Source organism: Electrophorus electricus, chromosome 17 (genome assembly GCF_041902795.1).
Source record: "Electrophorus electricus isolate QZ-2024a chromosome 17, ASM4190279v1, whole genome shotgun sequence".
Taxonomy (NCBI): Eukaryota; Metazoa; Chordata; class Actinopteri; order Gymnotiformes; family Gymnotidae; genus Electrophorus; species Electrophorus electricus.
This window is the reverse complement of record NC_137513.1, coordinates 15,050,313-15,077,917: the sequence shown is the minus strand read 5'-3', so window position 1 is coordinate 15,077,917 and position 27,605 is coordinate 15,050,313. Positions and strand designations below refer to the sequence as shown.

The 27,605-nt window shown below is 39.9% G+C and overlaps 1 protein-coding gene and 1 long non-coding RNA gene across 8 annotated transcripts in view; one reads left to right on the top strand and one right to left on the bottom strand.

Annotated features, from left to right (window-relative positions):
* stag1a (STAG1 cohesin complex component a) overlaps nt 1–27,022 on the bottom strand; it is a 37,275-nt gene extending 10,253 nt beyond the window's left edge. For 4 of the 7 annotated variants that reach the window (XR_014117977.1, XM_081700594.1, XM_081700593.1 and 1 more), the window contains exons 1-9: nt 26,873–27,022; nt 3,487–3,644; nt 2,911–3,112; nt 2,146–2,289; nt 1,780–1,876; nt 1,316–1,392; nt 823–1,027; nt 307–458; nt 13–86 (exon numbers count right to left, since the gene is read on the bottom strand). Coding sequence is in view for 6 of the 7 variants with exons in the window: in XM_081700594.1 (XP_081556720.1) it covers nt 13–86; nt 307–458; nt 823–1,027; nt 1,316–1,392; nt 1,780–1,876; nt 2,146–2,289; nt 2,911–3,066 (905 nt within the window). In the remaining variant the exon portion in view is untranslated. Of the gene's footprint in view, nt 1–12; nt 87–306; nt 459–822; nt 1,028–1,315; nt 1,393–1,779; nt 1,877–2,145; nt 2,290–2,910; nt 3,113–3,486; nt 3,645–26,872 lie in introns of those variants that run through there. The other 3 variants (XM_081700596.1, XM_027008538.3, XM_081700597.1) reach the window with 3 other exon arrangements.
* On the top strand, nt 12,695–22,911 carry LOC145651891 (uncharacterized). The gene is made up of 2 exons (XR_014117978.1): nt 12,695–16,474; nt 22,016–22,911. It is a non-coding gene; the product is annotated as an uncharacterized LOC145651891 (long non-coding RNA).
* Nucleotides 27,023–27,605: the final 583 nt, after the last annotated feature.

Genomic DNA, 27,605 nt, shown 5'->3' with positions numbered 1-27,605 from the left:
AAGCTAATGGACCTGTAACGATGAACAAATATTCCCTTGAAGATTGAGTTCATCATGTTTTCAATTTCATCTTGGTTTTCTTGGAGCTGCAGACATGAGACAAATACACATTTAGAAGTTACTAAAGTTACTAATTGCATGTTATTCTGGTGGTGATAAGAGCATTTTTGTTGGTTTCCATGAAGCAAAGGAAAGCTTGATTTACAGAAGCTTAAAATAAGTCTCTATTTTCAGTGTGTGCTGGGAGCAGTGTAAGGGTGGAGGTGCAGGGGGGTGGAGTACTGCTGGGGGCTCACTATACCACACCTCCTTCCTTTTCTGCAGTAGCAGCTCAAGCTTCTCGTTGGCTCGCTTGCCAATTATTTTGTTGCGCTCGACCTCATACTGTCTCTGGGCGTTGTCTTGGTGGATGCTAAGGTTCAGTGCCACACTCACAACAGCTGTCATCAGCTTCATCGCTGAAAATCAGGAAACACAAGAGAAAAAGATGTCTTTTGATCACCAGCCTAAAATATTATCATAAACAAAAAAGATATGTTCAGAAGCCATGTAAAGCATGAACAGGTCATTGTTGACCTATATGATCAATATCATTAATATTTTGACTACCATGTGATGATTAAACCACAATCCACTGTGAACCTCTAGGGGGGTCAGTTTAAGAACCTCTACATACATCCATGTCCATCTGAACCTAGTCCAGCTCAGCTCCACCCACACCAACTAGCCTCTGCCTAGCCTAACTCAGCTTTGTACAGTCTAGCTCAGTTCTGTTCAACTTATGCATGCCTCCACCCATCACAGCACAGCAGTGCTGGTTACCTGCGAGGGTGCTGGTGTGTCGGAATGCTCGGACCTGTGAGTCAGAGAGGCCGGTCAACAGTGAGATGACTGTGTCCATCATGTACTCATCATAGATAATGCTGTACTGGCACTGCCGAACCAGAACCGCGATGAACTCGCAAAAATTGTACCGGAACTTCTTCCACACTGGGCCAGATATGGTGAGGGGGTAATCCCCACTGTCCTTTTGAGCACAAAGAGGGATGTGACAGTGATAACTACTTATTACTGCTTATTATTAATTATTTTCTGAAAACCTATATTACAGCAGCTTTTTCCCACAAACTGAAAAATGACCATCATTCAGCTCTTGAAATCAAAATGCTCACATTTTTGAAAGAAGAGGTGAAACACAGTGTTAAACACAAATGCTATTCAGTCTCTCATAAAAGGTTTAGAGAAGTGTTGACATTAAAAACTATTGGCACAGGAAGCTGTGACAGCCATGTTAACACATCGTGTTGGTAAATACCTCATCAAACTCCTCTGTCATTTTATGGATGATCTCTGCATTTTGCATGTTGCGAAACATTTCAATTCTCACAGCACCTTTAAAGAAAACAGAAAAAGATTTCATTGCAGATCAAAAAGGAAAACTGCTTTATCATTGTCACATCTCAACCTAGCAATCTATCTTATCGCCTGCCTCATCGTCACTCTTTCATAAATACTTAATGCTGGCACACATCTGTTTCCAAGCTAAGCTCCTTCTAGAACCATGTATAGCCCAGGGTGATTCTTAGGGACTTTGCAAAATTTTGCTTTGGGTTTCATTGCAATTCTGAATGTTTCTGTCTGAATGTTTCTGTCTACTGTTTGTTATTCATGATGCCTGCATGTTTGTGTGTGTCAATGTAATAAAAGCATTCATTTGGATCCAAGTCTCCTGGCTGCCGTACAATCACTATTGCTCCTAAATGAGTGTGTCATTTGTACCTTTACAGCCAGAACACTGAATGAAGAAGTTGATGAGGTCCAGGAGGGCAAGATCCCGGTCCAGCTTATAAGATTCTATCCAGTCATCCACAACTGACTGTAAGAAACATATTCAAGAAAAGGTGAGACAGGAGACAGAATCATTTTACTTTTATAAGACTCTATCCAGTCATCCACCACAGACTGTAAGAAACATATTCAAGAAAAGGTGAGACACAAGACAGAATCATTTTAGTCTTACAAAGCACACTGCACTATTTTGTAGTTAGAGCAAAGTAATATACATAATATACATACAATATGGCAAGATGTTTTTGATATCAGTGCTGTAATGTGGGTGTATAACTCCTAACCCTAGTCCAGTACCTGCATGGCACTCTTTCCTTGTTTGACCACCTCAAACAGGGTGACGGGATTCCCCTCCCCATTCTGCTCGACGGCTCCACTGGCCTTGCGCCCCATCAACACCCCCACTGGGCACTTCTGCTTGCGTGCTTTCTTACTAGGTGCCTGTCGTTGATATTGAGGCAAAAACATAACACTTGTGTGATGAGAATACAAAACTATAAATACAGCGTTTTACAGGGCAATACAGGGTTTAAACGAAATTTCTATCTTTTTTTCTAAATAAATAAATAAATAAATATAAAGGAGTGAAAGAAGAAGAAAAAGCTATATTTGCAGTTTGTTAAAATTATTTTGGCAGTTCTATGAAATGTTTGTTTCTAAAGTAAAATCACAAACACAAAATGAATTCTCATTAGCTTTCATGACACAGGATATTTCGGTAAAACTGCTTTTAGAAACTCTTTGTATAATTTTAGAAACTCTTTTAGAAACTCTTTGTATAATTAAATCATCCATAACCTGAGATATAATATTATGTGATATTACATAAATGTTATTACGCTTGAGGCAATGCAAAATAATTTTAAGTTAAATGTAGTACTATGATCAGTGGAAGCCAGAGTCAGGTCAGGTTACTTTACTTTAAAAGGACCATACACATAAGAAAATCTGAAGTGTTGGAAAACGCTGAAATTTCAAGAGAAAATTAAATGCTCTTTTAACATTGTTGCAGTTGACAACAGGGTGGTGTCTTGCAAGGGTGCCATTCAGTATCTAACGTACCAGCAGTCTACCTGGCTTCCCTCTCTTTTTCTTGGTCCTGCCACCTCCGGAGTGGTCGAGCTCACTCAAAACGACTGCCTCCCCAGGGCCAGGCTCACCGCAGGAGTCCCTGTGCAACAGCATGACACACTTCATAGTTTGCGCTTTCCACAGCATGGTTGGATCAGTCTGGAGCTGAAGGTGTTCTGCTGTTTAGTTAGCCCTGGAGGGGATGAGAGGAACTGTCCATGATTAGCATCAGTTTTACCACAATCCTCTTATGTACTGAGAAGTCAGGAGAGAATGGTGGCAAAACTGCAACAAATCATGCAAAATTCTTCTCATTCCCTCCATGGCTAGTTTACGCATGCAGACATGCATAAATAACAAAGTGCAAAAGAATCCCCTCTCAAAACACAAAGGAACCATGATATTATGAACACACATTTGAAGGAAATGTGTCAGTGCTCCATAAGATCACCCGTATTCATATATATATATATCGCTCTCTCTGTGATATTTGCAGGGCATTATCTAGTGGTAACAGTGCCTGATTTTAAGTAGCTGAGGATATGATATAGTAGAAGTGCCACTCACAGCAGAACAGGCAGCTCTGAGGTGATCATGGTGGCAGTGTAGTGGGTCGTGTGTTACTTGGACAACACTGCAGTGAGTGATGGGAGGTTTGGGGGTCGGGGATGAAAGCTTGGATCTTTCACAATCTCTTTGAAAGTTTCCTCAACATGGATACAGGTCTAGAACACAAAGAAAAGTTGAAATTACTTCAATTCAGTTTAATTCAGTTCAGTTTTATTGTTGTCACACACAAGGAAGGTTCAGTTTTGTTTTTAGAAGGGCTGCTCAACATTCCAGGCTAATAAGATAATTTACATTCACATTTCACACTTTTAGAACTAATGCTATTAGTGTGATTTTATTGACATTGTACGAATTGTTAAAATGTTTTCTCCAAATCTCATTTTCTAAGTAATACCTTTAAAAATTCAGCATCTTCTTACACCGAGGAGAAAGTAAAGACCTGAACCAATCTAAATTATTTAGTGATATCCACATGTTCATATACTGTATATGAGAAACAAAATATTTTTTTTTATATTTTCCATGATTAGAAATTTCAGAATGAAGACTCAAACTGTACTTGTCATAAACTTGTTGTTGAGTTTGTGTAGTTCTGCACATGCCCAGAAGGGGCAGTGTGGACCATAAAGTACAGTTACCAACCATCAGTAAGTCATTTCGTTTCATGCTATAAGAGCTACCATTCTATTCAAAAGCTACCACTTTGTACATCATTAAAATGATCAGTTAATTTAAATCTAAGGGTAATATTTTAGTTCAACCATAAATATATATTTGGGCTGGCCTACTGCCCACATGTTGTGTGGTACAGTTTAGTTTATTCAGAACAGGACTTAACAGTAGGGGGCAAGCTGAGAAAGTTTTCATTCAAATGCTTCTCTCATGTGAGAACTGGTTGGGGAGAGATTGAGAGAAGTAAAACATTCAGTTAAAACAAAATCAAAATAATAAACAATCAAATATAAAATACAAACAAATTTACTATTTTAAGGATTTAAAAAAATGTAAGTTAAGAGGTAAGTTATAGTAAAAAAAAAACTAATTATTAAAAGTCCAAAAAGTACAATTTATCTCAGACACTGTGAATACGCCAGTTTGAATGGACTTAATATGTGTATAGTCTTAAAATGTGTTTAAAATTAATATAAACAAATCAGTATGCCACTTTGAACTAGCTTAATATACATGTAGTTTTAGTCAACTACAAACTAAACTAATAATGTAAAACCCTGCTGATTTCAAGTGAGTCTCTAGAGATTGAAAGGTTGAGATGCATCTTTCCTGCCTGCCACTTAATTGTCAAAAAGTCTGTTACGATGTAAACGCACACACACACACACACACACACACACACACACACAAACATATAATGCAGGACTAATTCACAGACAAGTTATGTGCACTAGCAAGCATGTGTCTAAGACGGACAGACTACACACACAATGGCAGAAGCTGTCTCTTCCATTCATTTGACCATTCTGATTTGCTGCCTCCAATTCCCCAGGAGGAAAAACAAAAAACATGCACACACAGCTCCTCTTTATCTTGCACCATGACCCTCCCCCACTCCACTTCCACCCTGCCTCAGACTGTGGCCCCAGAGCTCCAAAACCATGATCAATTACACCATGTTGTTCCTTTCACACACACGCACACACACACACACACACACACACACACACACACACACACACACACACACACACACACACACACACACACACAGAGCAAAAGAGGCAAGTGAGAGAGAGAGAGCGAGAGAGAGAGAGAGAGAGAGAGAGAGAGAGAGAGAGAGATTCACCTACCAGACGACTCACCAGGCTAGTGATAAATTAACTCTATGAGAGCTGTGAACCAATAAAAAATTACTTGCTGTATAAACTAAGACTGCTCTAACCAGCAATTACATTTTCAGAAATGAAAACAGAAGCTATGGTAGTTTTACTTTGAGGTTTTAAAAATCACTACTTTGAAAGTCTTACACATTCTTTAAAGAGAAAAACTCCATATTTACTAAATATAGGGAATAGTAATTTCAGTATGTGTGTGTATTTGTGTGTGTCTGTTTGTCACTGGTTCATATTGATTCATGGCTACTGTCACTGAACCTAATCTGACAGTGACATTATGAGCCCATTATGTCACTCACTACATCTTAAAAGGTCAAAACCAATGAGAGTACCCTGCACTCTGATCACGTGACTGTAAAATCTGTGTTGTCTACATTGTTCTTTTTTTTCCCCATAACCTGAACTATGCAACATGGTAATGGCTGTTAAGAGTACTGGAAGAGAACAGTGTAGGCTGATGGGGTTGGAGTATTGGAGTTGTGCTGGTGTTGGGTGGTTGGGTAGCAGCCTTGGTGACTGTGAATATAGGAGAGGTATAGAGAGTATGCACTGACACTTGCACTTTCCTGCGGGAATATGCCCCCTCAGACTGAGTGGCAAAACATTCTGCAACTTAGCTGCATTTATTAGGGGAAACCAGGAATGAAACAAGTGATTGTCTGCTTAAATTAAATGTAGTTGGATTGACCGTGATCCATTCAAATGACCAAAGTACCAGTGATCCATGGACAACAACATTTGTCCAGGAATCAGGATTCCTGACATTTATATGTACCTGAATTCTGAATTTGATGCTTGACTTGTAATTGGAAGAATACTGGTTCAAGCCCCACCACTGCTAAGTTGCTGTTGTTGGGCCCCTGAGCAAGGCCCTTAAGTTGTACTCAGGCATAATTGTAAGTTGAATTGGATAAAAGCATCAGATAAATGTAAATTTATTTATTACATGTTCTATTTGGAAAATTGTAAGCTAGCAAGTACTCCTTTGTTCGAAGCTAACACTGTCATTATGTTTGTGCAAGTAAAACAATCTGTCTTCAAAGGTTATCAATATATCTGTCATTCTAAATACAAATTCTTATGGTCATTGTGACCTGGGGGTAATACTGGTGGAGTGTGTTGGATACCTGTCCTGACAGGAGACAGAAGGTGGTTTCAACCAGATTTTGATACATTAATTATTTGCTAAATGTGTCTAGGCACCCAATTTGATAAGGTCTAGGTATGAGTATTATACTCTCTATGGAGAGCTATATGGCTTCCAAACTCATAAGAGGAAATTTCAGCAACCATTTGCTAAAGTCCAGTCTGTACCAATTAAATTCTTCAAAAGAATGCAAAAATCTGCTGAATGCACAGAACAAAACAAAAGTGTTAAACCTCATTTCACAGCTCTTCCCTACAGCACAGTCCCTACCGAAAACACAGCCAATCCAGACTACAGTAAATCACCTTATTTTTACCAAACATCTGTGAGCTGTACATTTGACTTTTATTCAGGAATTGGTGAGTGTTCTGATATATTTTTCTGGCGTGGGTTACAAGCTAGTGAATTTCACTGTATGCTAGTAAAGGACATCCAAACAATAAATTACTTGCTGACTTTAAAAGGCTATAAGTAATAAAAAAATCCACTCATTTTTGGTGAGATACACGTGTTTATGTACTTTTATCAAGTGAATCTAGATGCTTTGTATGTAGTAGTTAATTTATGCATAGCGTACATAGGTCAGTTTTTTAAAGGATTTACTGGAGTCTGATGCCACTGATGGCATCCAAGAGAAGAGATTGCATGCAGATTGAAGACACTTTTCCAAACAGGGTGGACTGAGAAAACACACACAAGCTAGTGGACAAACTACACATTGATCATTTATTGGACAATTGGACATTGGACAGTTTTTATTGTTGTTCATGTACAAATAACTGTGATTTAAATTGAAATTTGCACCAAAGTTTTCCCCTAGGGCCTGGGGATATATTTGAATGGCACTTCTAATCCTTTATTTCTTTGTGTTTCTTTATGTTGTAAATTCTGGTAGTTTAGAGGAAAAAGAGATATAATGCATTGACAATTTTAATTTCTTCAAATTTAAACCTGGTTTCTGATGTCATTATTATTAGTTCACCATCTACTCCTCTTCAGTCCTAACAGGAGCCCATTTGGCACAACACTATAATGTAAGGCTTAAAATACTAACCTGCATTGGTGATTAATCCTGGTTGAGTTCTAGGCTAACAACTTTTTACTTTTGTGTGACAGTGTGCGTTTTTGGCAACCCACGGCTAGCCTTTTCTGATCATCTGAAAAAGATCCTGTAAAACTGAACATTATATACTGCAGCAGCTGCAGCATTATCATTGTGGGGGTCATTTCTTTCATAGATTCACTGACAATGGCAAACACACACACACAGGGAGAGTCACATCTCTTTACAGCCTAATCTCCTCTGTATGTATGTGCCACAGCTTTCTAGACTCTCATCTCTCTTTCCCACCATCCAGCCAATCAAATCAAACCTGCAGTTTATGACCTACAAGAGTTACCATGGTAACGCCTGTCTTCTAGAATACATGTTGCGCATGTTAAGTACTATGTAATAAAAAGAACATGTGCAAACACATTTTCTTGCCTCTTATAAACACACGTTTTTGATCTGTTGGTCATAGCAGCTGGCAAAAAAAAAAGAAAAAGCACAAGAGGTTTGAGACAATGTGCTACAGTGCTTTCATAGTGTATTGTGATTATTAAACCAGCCAGAGTGCTGCAGAGCTTTGCAGGCAAAGACCAACAAGTTCAGATATTAATTTAGATAATCAAATAATTAATAGATAGGATGGTTAAATGCTGTTCACTACTGTGTTTTTAATTTTTATTTAAATATCTTTATTTCGCACTTTCATTACATGAGTAGTTTCTTTATGCTTCTTTGCTTACTTGTTGTTAGATCTTAGGACTTACTGAATTAGATTTTTTTATATAAGTAACAAAGATTGTAATTATCTGAATTCACATGAATATGAAAAATCAGTGATTTGCAGCCTGAAAGCTCACTGCCTGTGGGGTCACTGGATTTCAATATTTCTTCCAGCTATTCCATATACAAGCTGTCAGAACCAGTTTCAGGGTCAGGATATTTGCAATGTGTTGTAGGCAATGTGTGTACCTCATTACATCCAGTCACACCCAAAAACAGATGGATGAGTTTGTTTTACCAGGGGTTAAATGGTGCCTTTGAATCTCTGATTCCAGAAGGACTCTCAGCAAAGAATTAATTGAGTGTGAAGGGGGTCTGGTGCAGCAGTAGCATTGATCTGCTTGCAGTGGAACTGCACTAAGAAAGATGGAGGACTTGTTGTTTAGATTGTTATGTAGGTTAGGTTTTTTCACCTTAAACTTGATGATAAATCTTTACAGCATCTTGTTGAATGAACAAAACAGAAATGATTTTTTTTTCCACAACTTTGACACCTCTAAGATTATAGTTAAAAAACTGGGGCAATATCAAATAACATATGCTGCTATGTAAAAAATCAAGGCATAACTGAGCCATAAATAGTATGATCTTTCCTAGTTGATCAGTTTTTCTGTGCTTGATAGTGAAAATTAATGCACTGTGGTTGAGGATGCTTATGTCTTAGTGACAGGGATGGATAGTGGGTTGCGTCAAACATATTTGAGGTAGAGGGAAATTCTGAGCATTAAAGGATCCTGAAGAAGTTGAGGAAAAAGTGGGCTTCAAAAGGATTGAGCAAATGTCTTGAGAATGTGAAGTCAGAATAGCAGAATGTCTGCTGTCATAATAAGGCAGCAAGGTGGCAAGTGTGGCACTTATCACCTCTCTCTCCTGCATGAGTAGGGGGATTTTAGGATAGGAAGAAATGGGCTGCCTTTGCTAAAGTATAGGAAATCCACCCATGCCTGGAAATTAAGTTTCAATGTCTCTACATGGCAGTGCTGTGCATCACCTTGCCTGATGGATAAACAAAAGTTTGAAGATCTACATTGGCATCGGACAAATATTTTAAGTGTTTTTTTGTTTGTTTGTTTTGTTTTTTTCTTTCTCCACCAGTCCTGACTGTCAATAAAGGCCATCACTCTTGTTCCTGAGTAACGCTCCCACCCAATCTAATCTAACCCTCATATTACAGGTATACTTAGAAATGCTGTAGAATTGAAGGTCTCCCTTTCACAAATTATTTCCTTTTCTGCCTGACCATCTCTGTCCCTGCTGCTTTTGCCATTCTGCAATCATTATGTTACAGTAGGTTACACCTGGATTTGAAGACCTGTATAAAGTTAACTTTGCCCCTTTGTCGAGCTGAATCCAAGAAGATTGTGAACGCTGTTCAGTGCTCAATTTATCTCAAGTCAGATCTGTAAAAATTAATGTTCTTCCACAGTTCTCCTACTTATTCCAGTGCATTCCATTTTTCCTCGTTCAGACCTTTTTCCATAAAGGGGATAGCCTGATCTTTGCTAGTTTGGAATAAGAAGGTTCTTAGGCTGCATACACAACATTTTCAAAGGCCTAGGCCACTTGGAGTGATGGCACTACCAAATATCAGGTTTTAATATTGGGCTGCCAATATTAGGATTTGGCTTCAATATGAGGTATTTGATACTCACCCAGTGTGGCTGATTATATAGGCAAACCTGTAGGCTCTAGTATACTCTCCTATTAATGACTTCATTTCTTCCTATATAAAGAATGTGATCTGGGTTCAGTTTAAGCACCATTTTGGTCTGCAATATTTTTCTACTTATGCCCCACTAGCAGCTAATCATGTGTTTCCTCCTTCCCTAGCAGAGTGTACTTTCTTACTGTGGTCAAATTTTGTGAACCTGGCAATCCAAGTATTCCCAGATGTGCTTCACTGGATTGAGATCAGGAGAGTTAACTGGCCAGGGAAGAACACCAAAGTCATTGTCATGCTCCTGAAACCACTGACTTGGGGCATAATCCTGTTGATAGTTACCATTATCATCAGGAAAGAATGTCACATGTACAAGTGCACATGATCTGCTAATACTGCAATGTACCTGTTGGTGGCACTCAATATGCAAGAAGTTCATTCCTGGTAAACCTTCACTACAGCAACTCTAGAACATCTCGTGAAGTTAACAGTTTTCAAGAACCTACCACTCTTTGCCCAGTACCCAATTATCAAGCCCTTTTGGACATCAGTCAAATTACATCCTTTGCCTATGACAATCGTATTGCACTCCGCTACAATTGATTGGTATGCTCACTTATTTATATGTGCAGCAAACACTGTCATGAGTTCATTCCAAACCAAGGGTGGTCATAATATTTTTATATAACTATGACTATTGATAATGTTTTAGTATTCTTTAAGCAACTCTCAGAGAGATTTTTACTTCACATTTTCAGATATTAACAGGTCCATTTACATTAACATTTACGGCATTTAGCAGATGCTCTTATCCAGAGCGACTTACAAAAGTGCTTTGTCATCCTAGCCAGTATGGTAGGTTAGAGTCCAATATACAAATGATCACGAATACTGTAGAAATATAGGCATCACTGCTTATGCCTAGAAGTACAAAATAAAATAAGGTCTATCTTAAACAATAAGTGCAATAAACAATAGGTCCATAGCTTTACCACTTTCCCCGTGTTTCATATATATATTGTATTACATATTCAGTAGTGAGTACAGACTGGAGGTGAGGAGTGGAGCAAGATAAAGGTAAAGATGTGGGGTGCTGTCTGCTAGGAATTGGGTCCTTCTCAGATTAACTGATTTCAACTTCCATCAAGGTAGGATAAAGAAAACTGGAAGATGCAAGATAGCTGCAAAACTGGTGTTGCTTAGTCGGTGCAAGATTTGTCATGGAGGAAATTGGGGATGTTTTGAAGTATAAGTAGACAGAAATAAGACAGGACATTCATGTGTGGTCTTTCTCCCAAAATTCTATATCTTTATTAAGCAACTGAGAGAATCTTTAAAAAAAAACAATTCTGTTCAAGCTCTTGCATCCAGTTTCATAATTCTGTGGTACATTTCAAAAATCTGTGACACATTCTTGACTTTCTATGGCAGAGGGACACTTTCAGTAGGACTATACACCTTGCCAAATAGTCACAGCAAGTTTTCTTGCTTCCCTGTCCTTCCCTGTCCCCAGATATTAATCCTATATAGCATCTCTGGGATGAGGTAAAATGGACTGTTCAGAGCATGTCATTATGTCCATCTGATCTGTGGCAACTGTGAGAAACTATCCTTTCGGTATGGGCCAAGATTCCTGCAACTCCTAGTGGAATCTATGCCAAATTGCTATGGTTCTGAAAGCCAAAGGATGTCCAATGTGCTACTGGATGGGTGTCTCTAATAAAATGTATATTGTGATTGCAAAATTATTTGCAGTACATTAAAAACAGGACAGTTAATCATTGTGACATGGTTGAAGACTGACCAGCATTATTTTTGCCAAAATTATTTGATCTTTCAAATCACACACACAACACTAATAGAATGTGTGAGCTGGGTCAGAATGCTAATACACGTGCTAAAAATTATTTGTGATTAGCTAGAGAGCATTTTCATCTAATAATATGTGTTGCTAAAATATACAGATTCATAGAACCTGTGCTATGCCACATAAATGTCCAACATGATATTTAATTCCTGTTTATAAAATCATGCAGTGGATCATCCAATCCACATTAGCTTCTTATCAAGAAATTTACTACTGGACAATTCAGGTGGTATTTTTTGCAAAGCAGTGTGATGAATTAGATTTTTGGTATGAATTACAATGCAAATAAGGAGAACACAGCACCATATAGACTGCAAAGGCTCAAATTTGTTGGCAAATCACATTTATGCACACATTATCGTGGTTGTTTGCTGTTAATGTCACATTAAATCTGCTAATATGGTTTAGGAATTAAAGGTAAATCATATATTGTAATGCCTTCCACTGCAGTATGTTTTTGTAAAAGGTACTCTGTTCAAATAAGTAGCAGAGCCAAAGTTGGCTTATAGGATGTGTCAGAGTTGGTTGCTTCATACAGAGGGCACAATTCACCTATAGGAGATGACTGTCATGGAAGGTTTACTCATTACTCACTAAGAAGGGACTGACTGATTGGAAGGAAGTTTACAGGCACGCAAAGAGAGACAGAAACAGAAAGGACAAACAGACTATATACATGGACACTTAATTAGCATAATGCCTACAGCTTTTATATATATATATATATATATATATATATATATATATATATATATATATATATATATATAATTTTTTTTTTTTTTTTTTTTTTTTTTTTTTTTTTTTTTGTGTGTGTGTGTATGTGAATTTCTTTTTCATATGGCCTAAACCTTGTGCTATTGCTGTGTCTGGAGGTCAGCCTTAGCCACTGGGTTTTGTGCATGTTTTAACAAGCCTAAACGAACAATCATATTTCATTCTCTACTGTAAAATACACATGATTTTTCCATTTATCCTCCAGCCCAGGCTCATCCTTCAAGGAAAGATCCTTAGAGCACATTTTCCACTGGACTTAGGCATCACATTTAACCCTTCAGTATTCTAAAGTTCTATTTGCATAGTGCCTTTTACAATAGATAATTCCTTAAAGAAACTTTAAAGAATGGGTAGACAGGTACTGAGAAAGACAAGGGTGACAAGGACAGGAATAAACTTCTTGGGCTGGTATGAACATTGGGAACCCTGAGACTCAAAAGGGGAGTCCATCTCTCAATGGGTAATGCTGGATAGTGGAATTCTAATCATAGATCAAGTTCAAGTTCGGTTTATTCGTCACATACATAGTCATACACAGTATAACGCGCAGTGAAATGGTGGAGAGTGCTCTGTCCAAACTGAGGAAGAGAAACAGGGGTGCATAGAGAAAATATATATATGCAGATAAATATATATATTCTATGTATGTACAAAAATATATTAACAATGTATGTACAATATATGTATATTATGATTATATACACAATGTACAATGTATATGGTTGGGTATATATGTACACAATCTACAGAATGTACAGATCCATTTTGTATAATAACATATCTACAGTTGTTGTGTAACAGGGTAATTGAGTATAAATCTATATATACAGATGTACAGATTAGATTAGACCACTGATCAGTTTTGAAAGTCTTTATGTGATCTTCAGAGCTGAATGTGCTGAGCATGTGAATTATACCAGCACATAGACTGTCAATCTGTAGTGCTCATGATGTAGGCATGTTTTACTCATTGACTAGAAGACTTCACTATAGATCACAAAAGTGGAGGTTTTGATCATTTTTTTTGGTTGAGTAGTATTTGCACTGTTCAAATGATCAAGGATGACTGTGCCTGCATAGTGTTAAATTACGTTGCTCTTGCTAAAAAGACTAACCTAAAATACAGTATCACCCTTTTGCCCAACTGCAATAAGGTGTAAAAAGATTCTTCACTTCACGTGTATTATATAGGCACAATAAGATGCATCAGAGACCTTTCATATTGGCAAATTATGCTGTTAGGTGTATTAAACTGTTTTGGACAATGTGTTTGTACTCAAATTAACTATGTGAAGCGACTATCATTAAGTTTCAGTTTTAACTGCTGGACCAATAGGTGCAGTATAGTGTAAGCACACCAGTGAAACAGGAGAGGACTGCTGTTTCTCTAGCATAAATACAACTTCATTATTCAGTCACACATGACAACATTCTAATCACTATTACTCTTTGCTTGACCTCCTGTCTCACACACAGGGCAGCTGTGGCTCAGTAAATGGGACTACAGTAACTGATTCTGATGAGGCATTTCCTCTGGGGCTTAGCCTTTTAACAGCCTGGCTATAGATGTTAATGTAAAATAATGAATCTGCTGCTCTTCCTCTAAATCTACATCATCTTGCCTAGATGAATATGTCTACTTCATTCCCTCAGCACTAAATTCACAAAAGCTGGAGCTCTGGAGCTTGTTCACTCATTCAACAGCAAAACTCAATTTTGTGTGTTTCAGGCCTAATGTGTACTTGAATGAACAAAATATGGAACACTGCAAACAGGAAATCCTCATCTCATACCTGACCTGCTTCAGAAGAATAATGTTTAATAGCTGGCTTGCTTTCAGTCTGGCTAACTTACACTTGCACTAAAAATCCTCCACTTGCTTACTAGATTCACTGCCCACACACTTTCTTAAGGAAATTCTACCTGAAGTCACAGTAAGGTAAGGAGGCAGACACGTGTGGTGAAAAGCGAGTTTTATTAGGGGCAAATCCAGAGTCGTAGTGGATGGAGTAGTCCAGGGTCATTGAGCCAATACGTAGAGTACTAGAATACATGATAAACTAAAAACAAAGCACACGAAGGCAAACAGGGGAAGGCTATAACAGAGACTAGGGAATAACACACAGATATAAGGAAAAACAAACAGGCCTTCTAACACAGCCAAACAAACAATCATACAACCAAACATTCATTCAATGAACAGCCAAGACACAGGGAACAAGACAGGATTTAAAAACATTAACTTAACAAGACTAGAAACGAGGAACAGGTGAAAGTAATGAGGGGCATGGAAAACCAAATGAGGGGTGGAGAAAATGAAACAAAGGAATGGACCAAAAACACACAAGACAGGGAGGGAAATCATGGAATACGGAAGCTGGGAGGGACTAACCATGACACATAGCATATATATTTTGATTTATAGTATATTTTTAGAATACAGTTTATTTTGCAATTACTATAAACATACAATTTTAATGGTTAAATTAAATGGTTATTCTCGCATTTATAGGCATACTTTAATTTCAGTACTTTAATGTACTTTTATGATGAGCGGAAGCGGAGTCACACGCAGGTAAAGATTCAATCATTTTAATGAAATCGCAATGGGGAGATCCAAAAACAATCCAGATCCAATACCAGAAACAGCAGATGAGATGGCAGAAAAAACAAGGACCACAACAACCAGATAGGTACAATGAAATGGCTTAATAATGCTATGCACAATGCTGAGCAAGACTTCGCAAAGATTAACAGACACAGGTAGGTTTAAAACATTAAGGGTAACTGGACACAGGTGACACTAACACGCTGGGAATAGGGAAAGGACTGGGGGATTATGAGGAATGTAGTTCTCTTGGGGCAGGATGGAAGCCATAGACGTGTGTAAAGGGAATACTATGTGCTTCAGTGATTCACATACATTCAGCACTATCCTGTTCCCTAGAAAAAATGTTTATGTAAGCAAAGAACTTTAAGGGAGTGAGACCGTAGATTAGATAAGCAGGAAGATGTCTCTCGTTTTATTGCCTGCAATCACTTTATTGCCTGCAATCACTTTATTGCCTGCAATCGCTTTATTGCCTGCAATTAAGAGATGACAGTCAAGCAAGATTCTTACCAGCCGGCCTGAAAGAGATAAGCAACGCTTCTGTGATTGGTCAAGGCATACAGTTAGAATTGTATATCAAGCAATGCTCTGTATGACTCGGGGCTTCTCTTGGTAGTGAGCCCCACACTCTGTGGAATCTTTCTTTTCTATTAAAACCTTTTTTACTTATTATCCACATCTGACTCCCCGTTTCATTGAATTTCCACCACAGAATTTGGCGTTGTTGGCAGGATCAGCGAGAGGCACCATGCGGAGCAGCGGTGACTAAACTTCGAGGACGCTCCTCAGAGAGAGAACTGAGCTGGAGAAAGAGGGAAACCCACAAGAATATGGGAAAGTACCTAACCAGGGAGTGACGTCCCGCTTGACTCCGGTGGTGTGCTCCGCCTGATCTAACGAACAGAAAGTAAGTGGTGAAGTAATTTAATCCTAGAAGAAAGTGACATAGTGATCCGCCTGAGTCTACCCTGGGGTGGGTCTGTAAAGTAGCATAGTACATGAGATACTAGGGCTTAAAAATAGGGTCTAGAGGACTCCGGAGTCTGGGACTCCGCCAGCCTAAGAGAATAGGCACACTGAGTAGACGTACTAGTGTAAGAAATAGGCCCGGGCCGACAGAACACCCCGTAGGGAAAGGAGTGGACTCAGTATACTAGCACGATTTGCTGGAGCGGAACTAATCCATATCGGGGGTAGATGGTGTGGATAATAAGATAAGAATAGGAAAATTGTAGAGAGTAGGTAAGTTTCCTTTGTTCTTTTGTTGCCTGGATCCAAGAAAAAAAATAAAAATAAAATAAAAAATTGGTTATTATTATTATTATTATTATTATTATTATTATTATTATTATTATTATTATTATTATGGGTGCGGGCAACAGTAAGGAGTATGAGTTCAGTAAGGACAAGTTCTCCAGTAGCCTACTCTTTCAAATGAATAAGGACTACGGGGAACATGTAAACAAACATGTCCCATTTTGGATTAAATATTACGGTTTTAATGTCTCAGGGACTCTAAGTGTTGCATACCTGTTAAAATTAATTGAAAGAGTTAAGGTTAAGCCTAGGGAAGCTGATAAGAAAGCGCGGAAATATTTTGATGAGAACAGTGAAGACATGCTGGAAAAGGCAAAAATGTGGTTAGAAGAAGCTGAGAAAAGGCAGAAGCAGCAGGTAGGACATAGAAAAGGTAATAATGAAGTGTCTCAGTGTGTTTCTTTAGCTGATCCTGACCTCGATGCCGCCCCGCCGAGAGCCCCCCAGCTGATTCAGCAACCACAAGCGCTAGCAAATCCACCTCCTTATCCGCAACCAGGAACTTCATTAACACCAAAGCCGTCTCCATATGACGAATTAAGACGACAACTGGAGGCAATAACCTCACCAGTGGCTCATCGCACTCGAAGTCACACCACTATAAAGCCATCTGCAGAGCCTGAGGTAGACTATGCCCCACAGTTCCCGATGGTGGAAGTGTCAGGACCTGAGGGAGTGATTATGGTCCACCGTCACTGGACTGCAGACGACATCATGAAAGCGGCTGATGGCCTGAGCAAGCCAGGTGACATCGGCGGACGACGCTTCGGACAAGAACTGATGGCATTCGTGCAGTCCTGCAGACCAACACAGGCTGAACTGAGACGGTTATTGATGATTCGACTCGGACCACAGTATAACCGCATTGATAGAAACTGGGTGGATGGAGATGTCCGTCTCCACCTGCCTGAGTGGAATGCACCGCCCCAAGGCCAACCTGACCTGAATGGCCCATACAGAGAGATGATGAGGACTCATCGAAAGGGTGGAAACAGCCTATCCAACCACCATCAACACCGATGTGATAGCATCATGCAAACAGAAAGATGACGAACCCGTCGCTGACTTTCTCGTCCGTCTGACGCGTGTCCACACTGACCATTGTGGAATTGACACACCAGCACAACGAGCAGCAGGACCTGGAGAAGTAGGTGCATGGGAAGCTCATTTGAGAAACAGCTTCCTAATGAATATGAGAAAAGACATCAGCGATCTCATTAGAAAAAAACTGCATAGGCTACAGCAGAGCTCCCCTATCTACTATTGAGGAGCATGCCAAGCATCATGAGACAATCCTGGGGAAGAAAGACGCCAGACGAGAGCGTCAACGAGCAGATACCACACACCAAGCGATGCTGACAATGCTCCAGATGGTGGGAGATCAAGGAGAAGGCCGCGGACGAGGAAGTAGTCGTGGCAGGGGACGTGGTCGCGGAAGAGGCAGAGGCAGAGGAAGAGGAAAAGGAGGAAAAATTGATTGGATGAAAGAGCAGGAATGCTACAACTGTGGAAAGCTTGGACATTTTGCCAGAAACTGTCCGGAGGAGGATAACTCGTATGACGGGGGCACAGATCAGGATCCCACAATCCACGAGTGACGGGCGGTGGAGAGGCAGGACAGCAGCGGACCACTGAGTGAAGACAGCAAAAGGGAAGTGACAAATTTAAATTACCAACTATTACAGCAGATTAGTAAAGGGCCAAGAGGCCTCCCCGAGGTAACTGTGAAAGTAGAGGGAAAAAATGTTAGGTTTTTGGTTGACAGTGGTGCCACCCACTCAGTGTTAAAAGAAGGATTAATAGAATGTAGAATGAGACAAGGATATGGGATAACAGTAATTGGAGTGGGAGGTCATCCCATTGATGAAAGGATGTCCGAGCCTCTCCGATGTAGTTTAGGGAAAAGCCAATTTAAACATAGTTTTTTGATATCAGAAACCTGTCCAATTAATTTGTTAGCTAGAGATTTAATGTGTAAACTTGGGTGCACAATTAGCAGCAACCCAGAGGGGTTGTTTGTTACGTGGGAAACACCTACACAGGGCGTCCAGCTAGAGGCAGGAGCCCCTTTGTACGTGTATGAATTGCAGTGCACTGCGGGGGAAGTACTAACACATTTTATGACTGAAGTTACTAACACGCTACCTGGTGAGCTGACAGTTAAACAAAGTGATTCTATTCACTGTACAATGAAGGTCCATGAGGGATGTGACGTTGATTTTGAACAGAAATTTGACTTAGGAGGCAGCGACAGTTTGATTATCACAGCCATAGCGTGGGACTGCGAGTGGGCTGCGGGAGTGGTGCAGCTCTCAGCTAAACAGAAATCTTTATATTCAATCTCACATGCAACACCTCATGTGTCGCTGGCTAGCGCACATGTTGACCCAGACTGGCAGAGAGTAGGGTTGTGGACAAAACGCGTGTTGAGCGCAACTGATTGGATAAAAGAACCCCAGTGTAAAATTATGTACAGCCCAAGCATAGAAGTGTGGAAAATGCCAGCCCCGTATAGGCTAAATAGCAGAAGGGGGGTCGAGCTTGTAAGTCCAAATATAGTAATTATGGCAGCCTCTGTTACCCTCTCAGAGGAAGAGGAAGAGGAACTGAAAACAGTTCCTGCAGGGTTATGGGCACAGGGAAAAAATGATGTGGGCTTAATAAAAGGATGTGAGCCTGTCCACATCACCCCAAAATCTGATTACAGACAACGCCAGCACCAATACCCTCTAAAACCAGAGGCAGTGGAGGGCATCAGGCCTGTGTTCCAATCATTAAAACAAGCAGGAGTTATCGTACCATGCCCAGACTCACCAGTACGTACTCCAATTTTCCCAGTTAAGAAGCCAGGGAGAGATGAATGGAGATTTGTGCAGGATTTGCAGGCTGTCAACGCGGCAGTACACCCTAGAGCCCCAGAAGTTCCAAACCCGCACACTATTCTCTCTCAGATCCCACCAGACAGTAAGTGGTTCAGTGTAGTTGATTTGGCCAACGCTTTCTTTAGCGTACCTGTGCACAAGGATAGCCAATTTTGGTTTGCTTTCACTTTTGAAGGAAAGCCATACACATTCACGAGATTGTGTCAAGGGTATTGTGAATCACCAACCATTTACAATGCCGCCTTACATCGAAGCCTAGAGGCTTTAGAACTCCCTAAGGGAATAGCCTTGCTGCAATATGTTGATGATCTTTTGATTTGTGGGAGAACACGAGAAGCGTGTAAACAAGCCACGGTGGCACTGCTACATCATTTAGCAGGGGAAGGCCATAAGGCATCCAAATCCAAATTACAGTTCTGTAAGCAGCAAGTGCATTTTTTAGGACATGACATCACTGAGCAAACGCGCATGCTGACTAAAGACCGAGTGAATGCCATTTTGACTATACCAAAGCCCATGACGAAAAAACAACTGTTGTCCTTTTTAGGAATGTGTTCCTATTGTAGGACATTCATACCATCCTATGCAGAACATGAGGGACCACTCAGAGATATAATACCGACAAAAGGGTCAAATTCCTCACAGCCGGAATGGACACCGGAAGCTGAGGCGGCCTTCACAACACTGAAACAGCTGTTACAAGTCATGCCAGCGTTAGGCATTCCCAACCCAAACAAACCATTTGAACAGACAGTGGATGTTAAAGGGCAATATATGACAAGTGTATTGACACAAAAACATGGGGACAAACAAAGGCCGGTGGCCTACTTCTCAGGAAAATTAGATACAGTCGCAGCAGGCCTACCTTTATGTGTAAGAGCTGTGGCAGCCGCCGAGAAGGCACTAGTGGCTTCCAGAGACATAGTAGGCTACGCTAAGCTTACCCTACATGTGCCTCATGCAGTGTCAAGAATACTGCAAGATCAAAAAGTGGCACATTTGTCCACTCAGCGATGGCTTAGGTACCACACTGCCTTATTAGACATGCCAAATGTTACTGTGAAACGATGCACAACTCTAAATCCCTCCACTCTATTGCCTACAGAGGAGGAAGGAGAGCCCCATGACTGTCAACAGGTGTTAGAAATTGCAACATCTCCCAGAATAGATTTAAAGGAGGAACCAATACTTAATGCGGACCTGGAATTTTTTGTGGACGGTTCAGCTAAACGTGACTCTCAAGGCACTAATCGAGCAGCATATGCTGTTGTGTCACACACAGAAGTGGTGAAAGCAGAACCACTCCCATCTAATTACTCAGCGCAGGCAGCTGAACTTGCTGCACTCATACAGGCGTGTAAACTAGCACAAGACAAGACCGTGAACGTCTGGACCGATTCCCGGTACGCGTGGGGAGTAGCACATGACTTTGGGGCCATTTGGAGACATCGCAACTTTCTCACCAGCTCAGGGGCAAAGATAAAGAATCACCGCCTAGTAGCAGAGCTGTTGGAAGCAATTCAACTACCAAAGGAAGTAGCAATTATAAAGTGCGCTGCACACACTAAGGCGGATGACGCCGTATCAAAAGGGAATGCTTATGCGGATAAAGTAGCTCAACTCACAGCGTTACAACCGCTCCATACACAAATGGCACAAGCAGATACCGAAACCAGAATATCTACTAAAGATATCCAAAAACAAGCCACTCCACAAGATTATGTGAAATGGAAAAAAGGGGGGTGTAAACAAATAGGCGGGATATGGGTACACCCAGATATGAACAAACCCTGTCTCCCCACAGCTTATATGAAAGGACTAATTGAGATTGCTCATGGGAGGAGTCACATGAGCAAAGGGGGGATAGTGGAGAGTATAACGAGACATTGGTATGCACCAGGAATAAACACACACACCCAAAATTTTTGTTCCCGATGCTTGGTATGTGCACAAAACACACCACACCGAGACAATCATACCAAACACGCACCCGCCGGACACCTGCCGCCTAGTGAGCCATTTCAACATTGGCAAATAGATTTTGTAGAACTAACACCAGCTGAAGGAAAGAGGTACATGCTTGTGTGTGTGCATGTTTAGCAAGTGGGTGGAGGCCTTCCCAACGGGAAAACAAGATAGTGATGCAGTAGCAAAAGCGCTACTGAGAGAAATTATTCCCCGGTGGGGGTTACCACAACGAGTGTCCAGTGACAATGGGACACCCTTCGTACACGAAGGACTAAAAGCTCTGACTAAATACCTAGGGGTAGATATGAGAAAACACTGCAGCTATCACCCTGCTAGTGCAGGGGCAGTAGAACGGACAAACGGCACCATTAAAGGAGGTCTAGCTAAATTAACGCAGGAAACAGGCATGAATTGGGTAAAATGCCTTCCCCTCGTCCTGTGGCAATGCCGAACCATACCGCAGGCACGAACAGGCTTATCAGCTTTTGAGATAGTGTTTGGACGGCCCCCCAACACGGGGATAGGACCGCCCGACTGGGATACTAACCTGATCAATGAGTCAATTTTGCAGTATTGTGTGTCTCTGCACAAATCTCTCTCCCATGTGTCTAAGCAGGTGAAGGCAGTCCTTCCTGAGGTGAGGAATACTCCACTCCACACCCACCAACCAGGTGATTGGGTGCTGATAAAGGACTTCAGAAGAAAGCGGTGGAACCAGCCCAGGTGGAGAGGACCATTCCAAGTGCTACTGACGACTAACACCGCCGTCAAGACCGACGGAAGAGCGACATGGGTGCATCACACGCATTGTAAAAAGGCACCAGAAACGCCACCGCAGGACTAGCAAGATGCAGCACCTCCTGTGGATCAGCCTGATACTATCACGCATCAGTGTCATTACATCTAAAGATTGGTGTATACAGAAGTATGGAGGAGTAGAATTGGACTATATGGTGGGCAGTTCTACTGCATGGACTTTTGACTTATGTGACGTAATTAATTGTGCAGGAAAGAATTCATCATATCACAGATATGATACATACTTATGTTGGGATAAGGATAACTTCCATGTTTTTGCCATAACTGAAGATTTTAGTTAATGATTGTATGAGAATCAAAGGGGGGAAATGTAAAGGAAATACTATGTGCTTCAGTGATTCACATACATTCAGCACTATCCTGTTCCCTAGGAAAAATGTTTATGTAAGCAAAGAACTTTAAGGGAGTGAGACCGTAGATTAGATAAGCAGGAAGATGTCTCTCGCTTTATTGCCTGCAATCGCTTTATTGCTTGCAATCGCTTTATTGCCTGCAATTAAGGGATGACAGTCAAGCAAGATTCTTACCAGCCGGCCTGAAAGAGATAAGCAACGCTTCTGTGATTGGTCAAGGCATACAGTTAGAATTGTATATCAAGCAATGCTCTGTATGACTCGGGGCTTCTCTTGGTAGTGAGCCCCACACTCTGTGGAATCTTTCTTTTCTATTAAAACCTTTTTTACTTATTATCCACATCTGACTCCCCGTTTCATTGAATTTCCACCACACACCACAACGTGACATTTAATAGTTGAATACAAAAAAAGACAAACTGCTAATTATAGTTACTTGTATAACAACTAATCAGCTAAAAGTTCATGACTGTGACAGGTCTAGCAACAGGGTATGGTGGCAGGCAGGATGGGAAAAACAGCCCTTGTGTACCTCAGAAAACCCTGGATTGACTCAGCAGATGTCACCACCATTGCCACCAGAAGGGTTGCTGTCACCCAGTACACTCTCCATTCCATGAATGCAACTATATTAGGTTGGGTTGCACTAGCTGTTCAGCTTCTCTCATAGTCCTCCCATATGTTGAACTAGGGTGGCATCTGAGATTACTTGTCCTTGTTGTTATCATCCTCTTTCTCTTGTTGTCTTGCAACCTTGGCTTTGCTAAGATCCATTATTTCAAATCCCTATTTGTTGACCAAGCAATTCCTCTCAGTGTGTTAACAATTTGGAGGCTTAGTATTTGCACCTGGAGAAAGTTGTGCTTTTTGAGTTTAGGCTGTGTTGACTTGAGTTAATTTTAATGACATCATGTGTTTGCTGAATTAACACAGTGAATGAATTAATATAGTGCAATTAATTATTTCTTTGGCCACTTTTGTGAAAGTGTAACGTAGCTGCTGGCCTGCGTGCTGCAGGGCGTGTGGCAGGATGCACAGACTTCCTCATTCGTGCAGAACATTTATTGACATTACACATTTAAGACAACAGTGGCACTCACATATAACACACACAATGAACATAACTATACACTTAACATTAAACGATAAACACCTACACTTTGACATGGGACAAACTAACTTTACGGCTACACAGATCTTATTAAACACACGTAGCGACAATGACCAACAATGGGAGCACACACGGACAGGGGTTTAAACAGACGTAAGACATTAACACTAAATCCTGTGCACGTGTGTGCAATTCCGGGGGGGGGGTGCGTACAACATAAATAAACACAGTACATGTGGATCCCCGTGCACAGTTTTGCAACTGAGTAATTTTAGCAAATGAGAAAAACTGTTAAACATCTAACAAAGAGATCTGCAATGTTAACTGCTATACACAGAAGAGAATGTATAAACAGGAGAGGGCAGAGACACAGTAAAGAAAAGTAAGAGGAAGTTGCCTAAAAATAAATCAACTCAAATTAAATTTGTTGACTGTCATCAATCATGATTTGAGAGTGAGAGACAGATGCAGCCCAGTATGTTCTGTCTCACCTTGGCCTCTATTTATAGAACGTTTACAAATCAAATCAGGTACTGTGAATGTTCTACTGTTGCACTTCCTGTATAAAATCTTACATAATGTACCGTTGTGATCACACTAGATATGCATTGTGTCAAAACACTGCCCATATTTGTTTCCTTGACACTCTGACACTTATTCCAGAGCAAGTGATCCAAATGTCCAGCAAAAAGAGATATTCACCATATTTACCAATTTTTTCAATACAATAGAGATTTCTTTCCTTGTAGCATTGGAAAGTGTGTGATTGCAGTTCTCATAAGCAGGACTCTACTTCAAGCCATGAAGAAGGATGGTGTGATAATGGTGTAGACTGCCAGGGCTGGATAAGACATTTATCATTTTTTCAATGTTGTTTTGCTGGAGTGAACATTTTCACTGATGTTAATGAAATATTGTGGCCAAACAAAAAAGAAAGGAATGATTCTGAATAGAATTCATTTATTAGAATTTTTCAACAATTAGACATTTTGTCTTTTCTGAATGAGTTTGTTTTAATTGCATGATACTGTATATATGTCATGACTGGCCTCTCCCTAGTGTCCTATTGTCATGGTTTCCCTGTCTCATGTCACTGGTTCATTTTCTCCATTATTGTTCCAGTCCTTGTTTTCATTTTCACCTTATTTGTATCACCTGTGCAATGTTACTAGCCATTCTTTGCGAATCCTAGCCTCCATGTTATTCCTAGTCCCTGTTTGTCATCGTCTGTTTTACTTATTATGTATTCCTGTACTCTGCAAATTGGCTCATTGATACTAGACTGTACTACCAACTCTGACTATGGATTTGCCCTAAATAAAGCTCGCTCTTCTCAGTGTATAAGTCTGCCTCGTGATCACTCCACTTTACAATATATTTATTAATAGATTATATTGTTTATTTTGGACATTTTTGTAAGCTTTAATTGTTTCTTCTGTAAATACCACAAAAGTAGACTAAAGTAAACAGTAAATTTATTTGCAATTTCTGTTGTCTCTTATTCTACATAAATAACAAATGTGTTCTCAGTTTTTCTATACAGGGTTACCATTACAGTTGTTATGCAATTTCATATGGTCATAAAATCATATGGTTTCATTCTTGCTGAACATTTCATTTCGGGAACACTGTCCTGTTAAAGGGGAATTCCACTGATTTTTCCAACTTAACAAATCTAGTAAAACGTGTTAAGAGTTTATGCACAAATGTGTCTATGGAGTTTGTAATTCCTGTGAAATGTGTTTAGGCTTTGGTAATTACATAGAGTAATATAGAAGAACAAAGTAACAAATTACATACTTTTGTTCACAATAGAATATAAAATATATTTAAAAGTGTAACTTTTGAGAAATATGTTTTTTGCAGAGCAGATACTATATTCCAAAAATGTGTGTAAGCAAATGAGAAAAATGCATTTTGCTCTTTTTTCTAGGAAGCAAACCCACATGGGTTGTGCCCACTTACCAGGTACACACGTTACACTGAGCACTGTTGTTAGCATGATGCACAGCCATCAAGCTTAACTAGATCCCCAATTATTGGCTTGAGCAACCTGATCGTTTTTGGTGCAGAAAATGTATTTTGCGACTATAGTATGATGGTGGCTTTCCAGGATGTTGACTGCAAAACAGCCAAGGCTGATGTCCATAAGAAATATCTCTATTCATTTTACTGTAATCATAACAAACATTATACTGTAGTAATACAAGTTACACTAACCTGTAGTAAAAATGTTATTGAAAGTAATAATAGTTAGAATAGCATGCAGTAATAACTATGCTTAATTACCCTGCAAAATAGCACTGTACATTACTCGGCAGTAACAACTGTTTCGTGACCCTACTGTAATTATGCAACATTATCCATCAGCCTGGTTGCGTGAGTTGTAGTGATTCAGGACAAACTGCAGATAAACAGCCTTTGCATGCCTCCCCCACATACTCACTAAATCTCCAAAATCAAAACCACACAGATAAACATGATACATCTCACCCCATCGGTGTTCACTTGCTTTATTTATATTAGGATTAAATTAGCCTCAAATGGTCACTAATTATGCCAACTGTAGACTCTCTCTTCACGAAAACACAAGTAAAACAAGTAGAAAAGACATTTAAAGGTTTCCTTCTTTGTACTTATCTGGTAAGTACTGCTAAGAGTTACATATTTACTGAATGTTCATGAATATACTTTAGAGATTAGCTCATGACATCACTTAAAAACAAATGAATCATAGCTAACATTCAAGACATACGAATCCAGCTATTTTCGTGTTATAACCATTAGGTTAGTGTTATAGCGAATATATTAGCTAGTACATTGCAACAAAGCACATTGCAGCACTACTTATAGACATGGCATAAGATTCCTGCATCAGAGCCCCTTCTTGTGTTCAACGGGGTAAATATCCTGTGCTTCTGTAGGATAACAGTCACATTCCACGGGTAAATGGAATACCTTTCAACGTGACCAAGTGCTGTAGAACACAAGTCGTGCAAGCTGGCCTCACATGAATATCTTGCGATAGCTCATACTGTTATCTTAGAATAAGACACGTTCTCCCTGACCAGCTTTTATGCAGCCACCCATCCCCCATCGACGTGGCTTTTTCCACTGTCCTCCATCTTTAATCTGAACCTCGGGTATCTTTCTCAGCATTTAACTATTAGAAAAAAAGAACGTAGCTCACCTTTCATGGCCATGATCTCATCGATTATTATCCCTGTGTTTCAAAATTCGATCAAACTTTTGTTATGTATATATATATATATTTTAAATTGAAATATGGACCATGTGCGGAACAGCACCTTGCAAAAGAGTAGCAATCCTAAACCGCCATCTGGTGGCATTTTCTTTCATTCAATTGCGCATATAGATATCAGATCCACAGTGCCCTCTGGCGGACACAATTGCTAACAACAGAAAGGTCCATAGGGGCCTGAGCCAGACTATTGCAAGGCCAGGTCTGTGATGCACGCAAAGTGTAATTGTGATGATTGTGTTAGCTAATTACTTTTTGTTATCTGGATACTTTCCTTACCATAAATAAGATGTGATAAGATAAAATAATGGAATTCAATAACCCATTTAAATTAATTGCAAAAACCAAATATTCACTTTCAAGGTAAGATGACCAAACCTAGAGAACAAGGCTATGTGTCCGATCAGTTGTCTAAATATAATCAGAAATTGTAAATATTAAGAAGCGAATTGCTTTAAAATATATAGCATCGGAATAATCGATGGTTATCCATAGCCAGCATAGCGAGAATAGCCAATCCTTTCATAAGACATACCTGAAATAGGTTGTTGTATTCTAAGTGTTGTATTCTAAGTATTTGATTGGTGCAATACACAGTTCACTACATTTGCAGTAAATAGAGATTAAGTTATGTTTAACCAAGAATATCCCTTTAAAATTG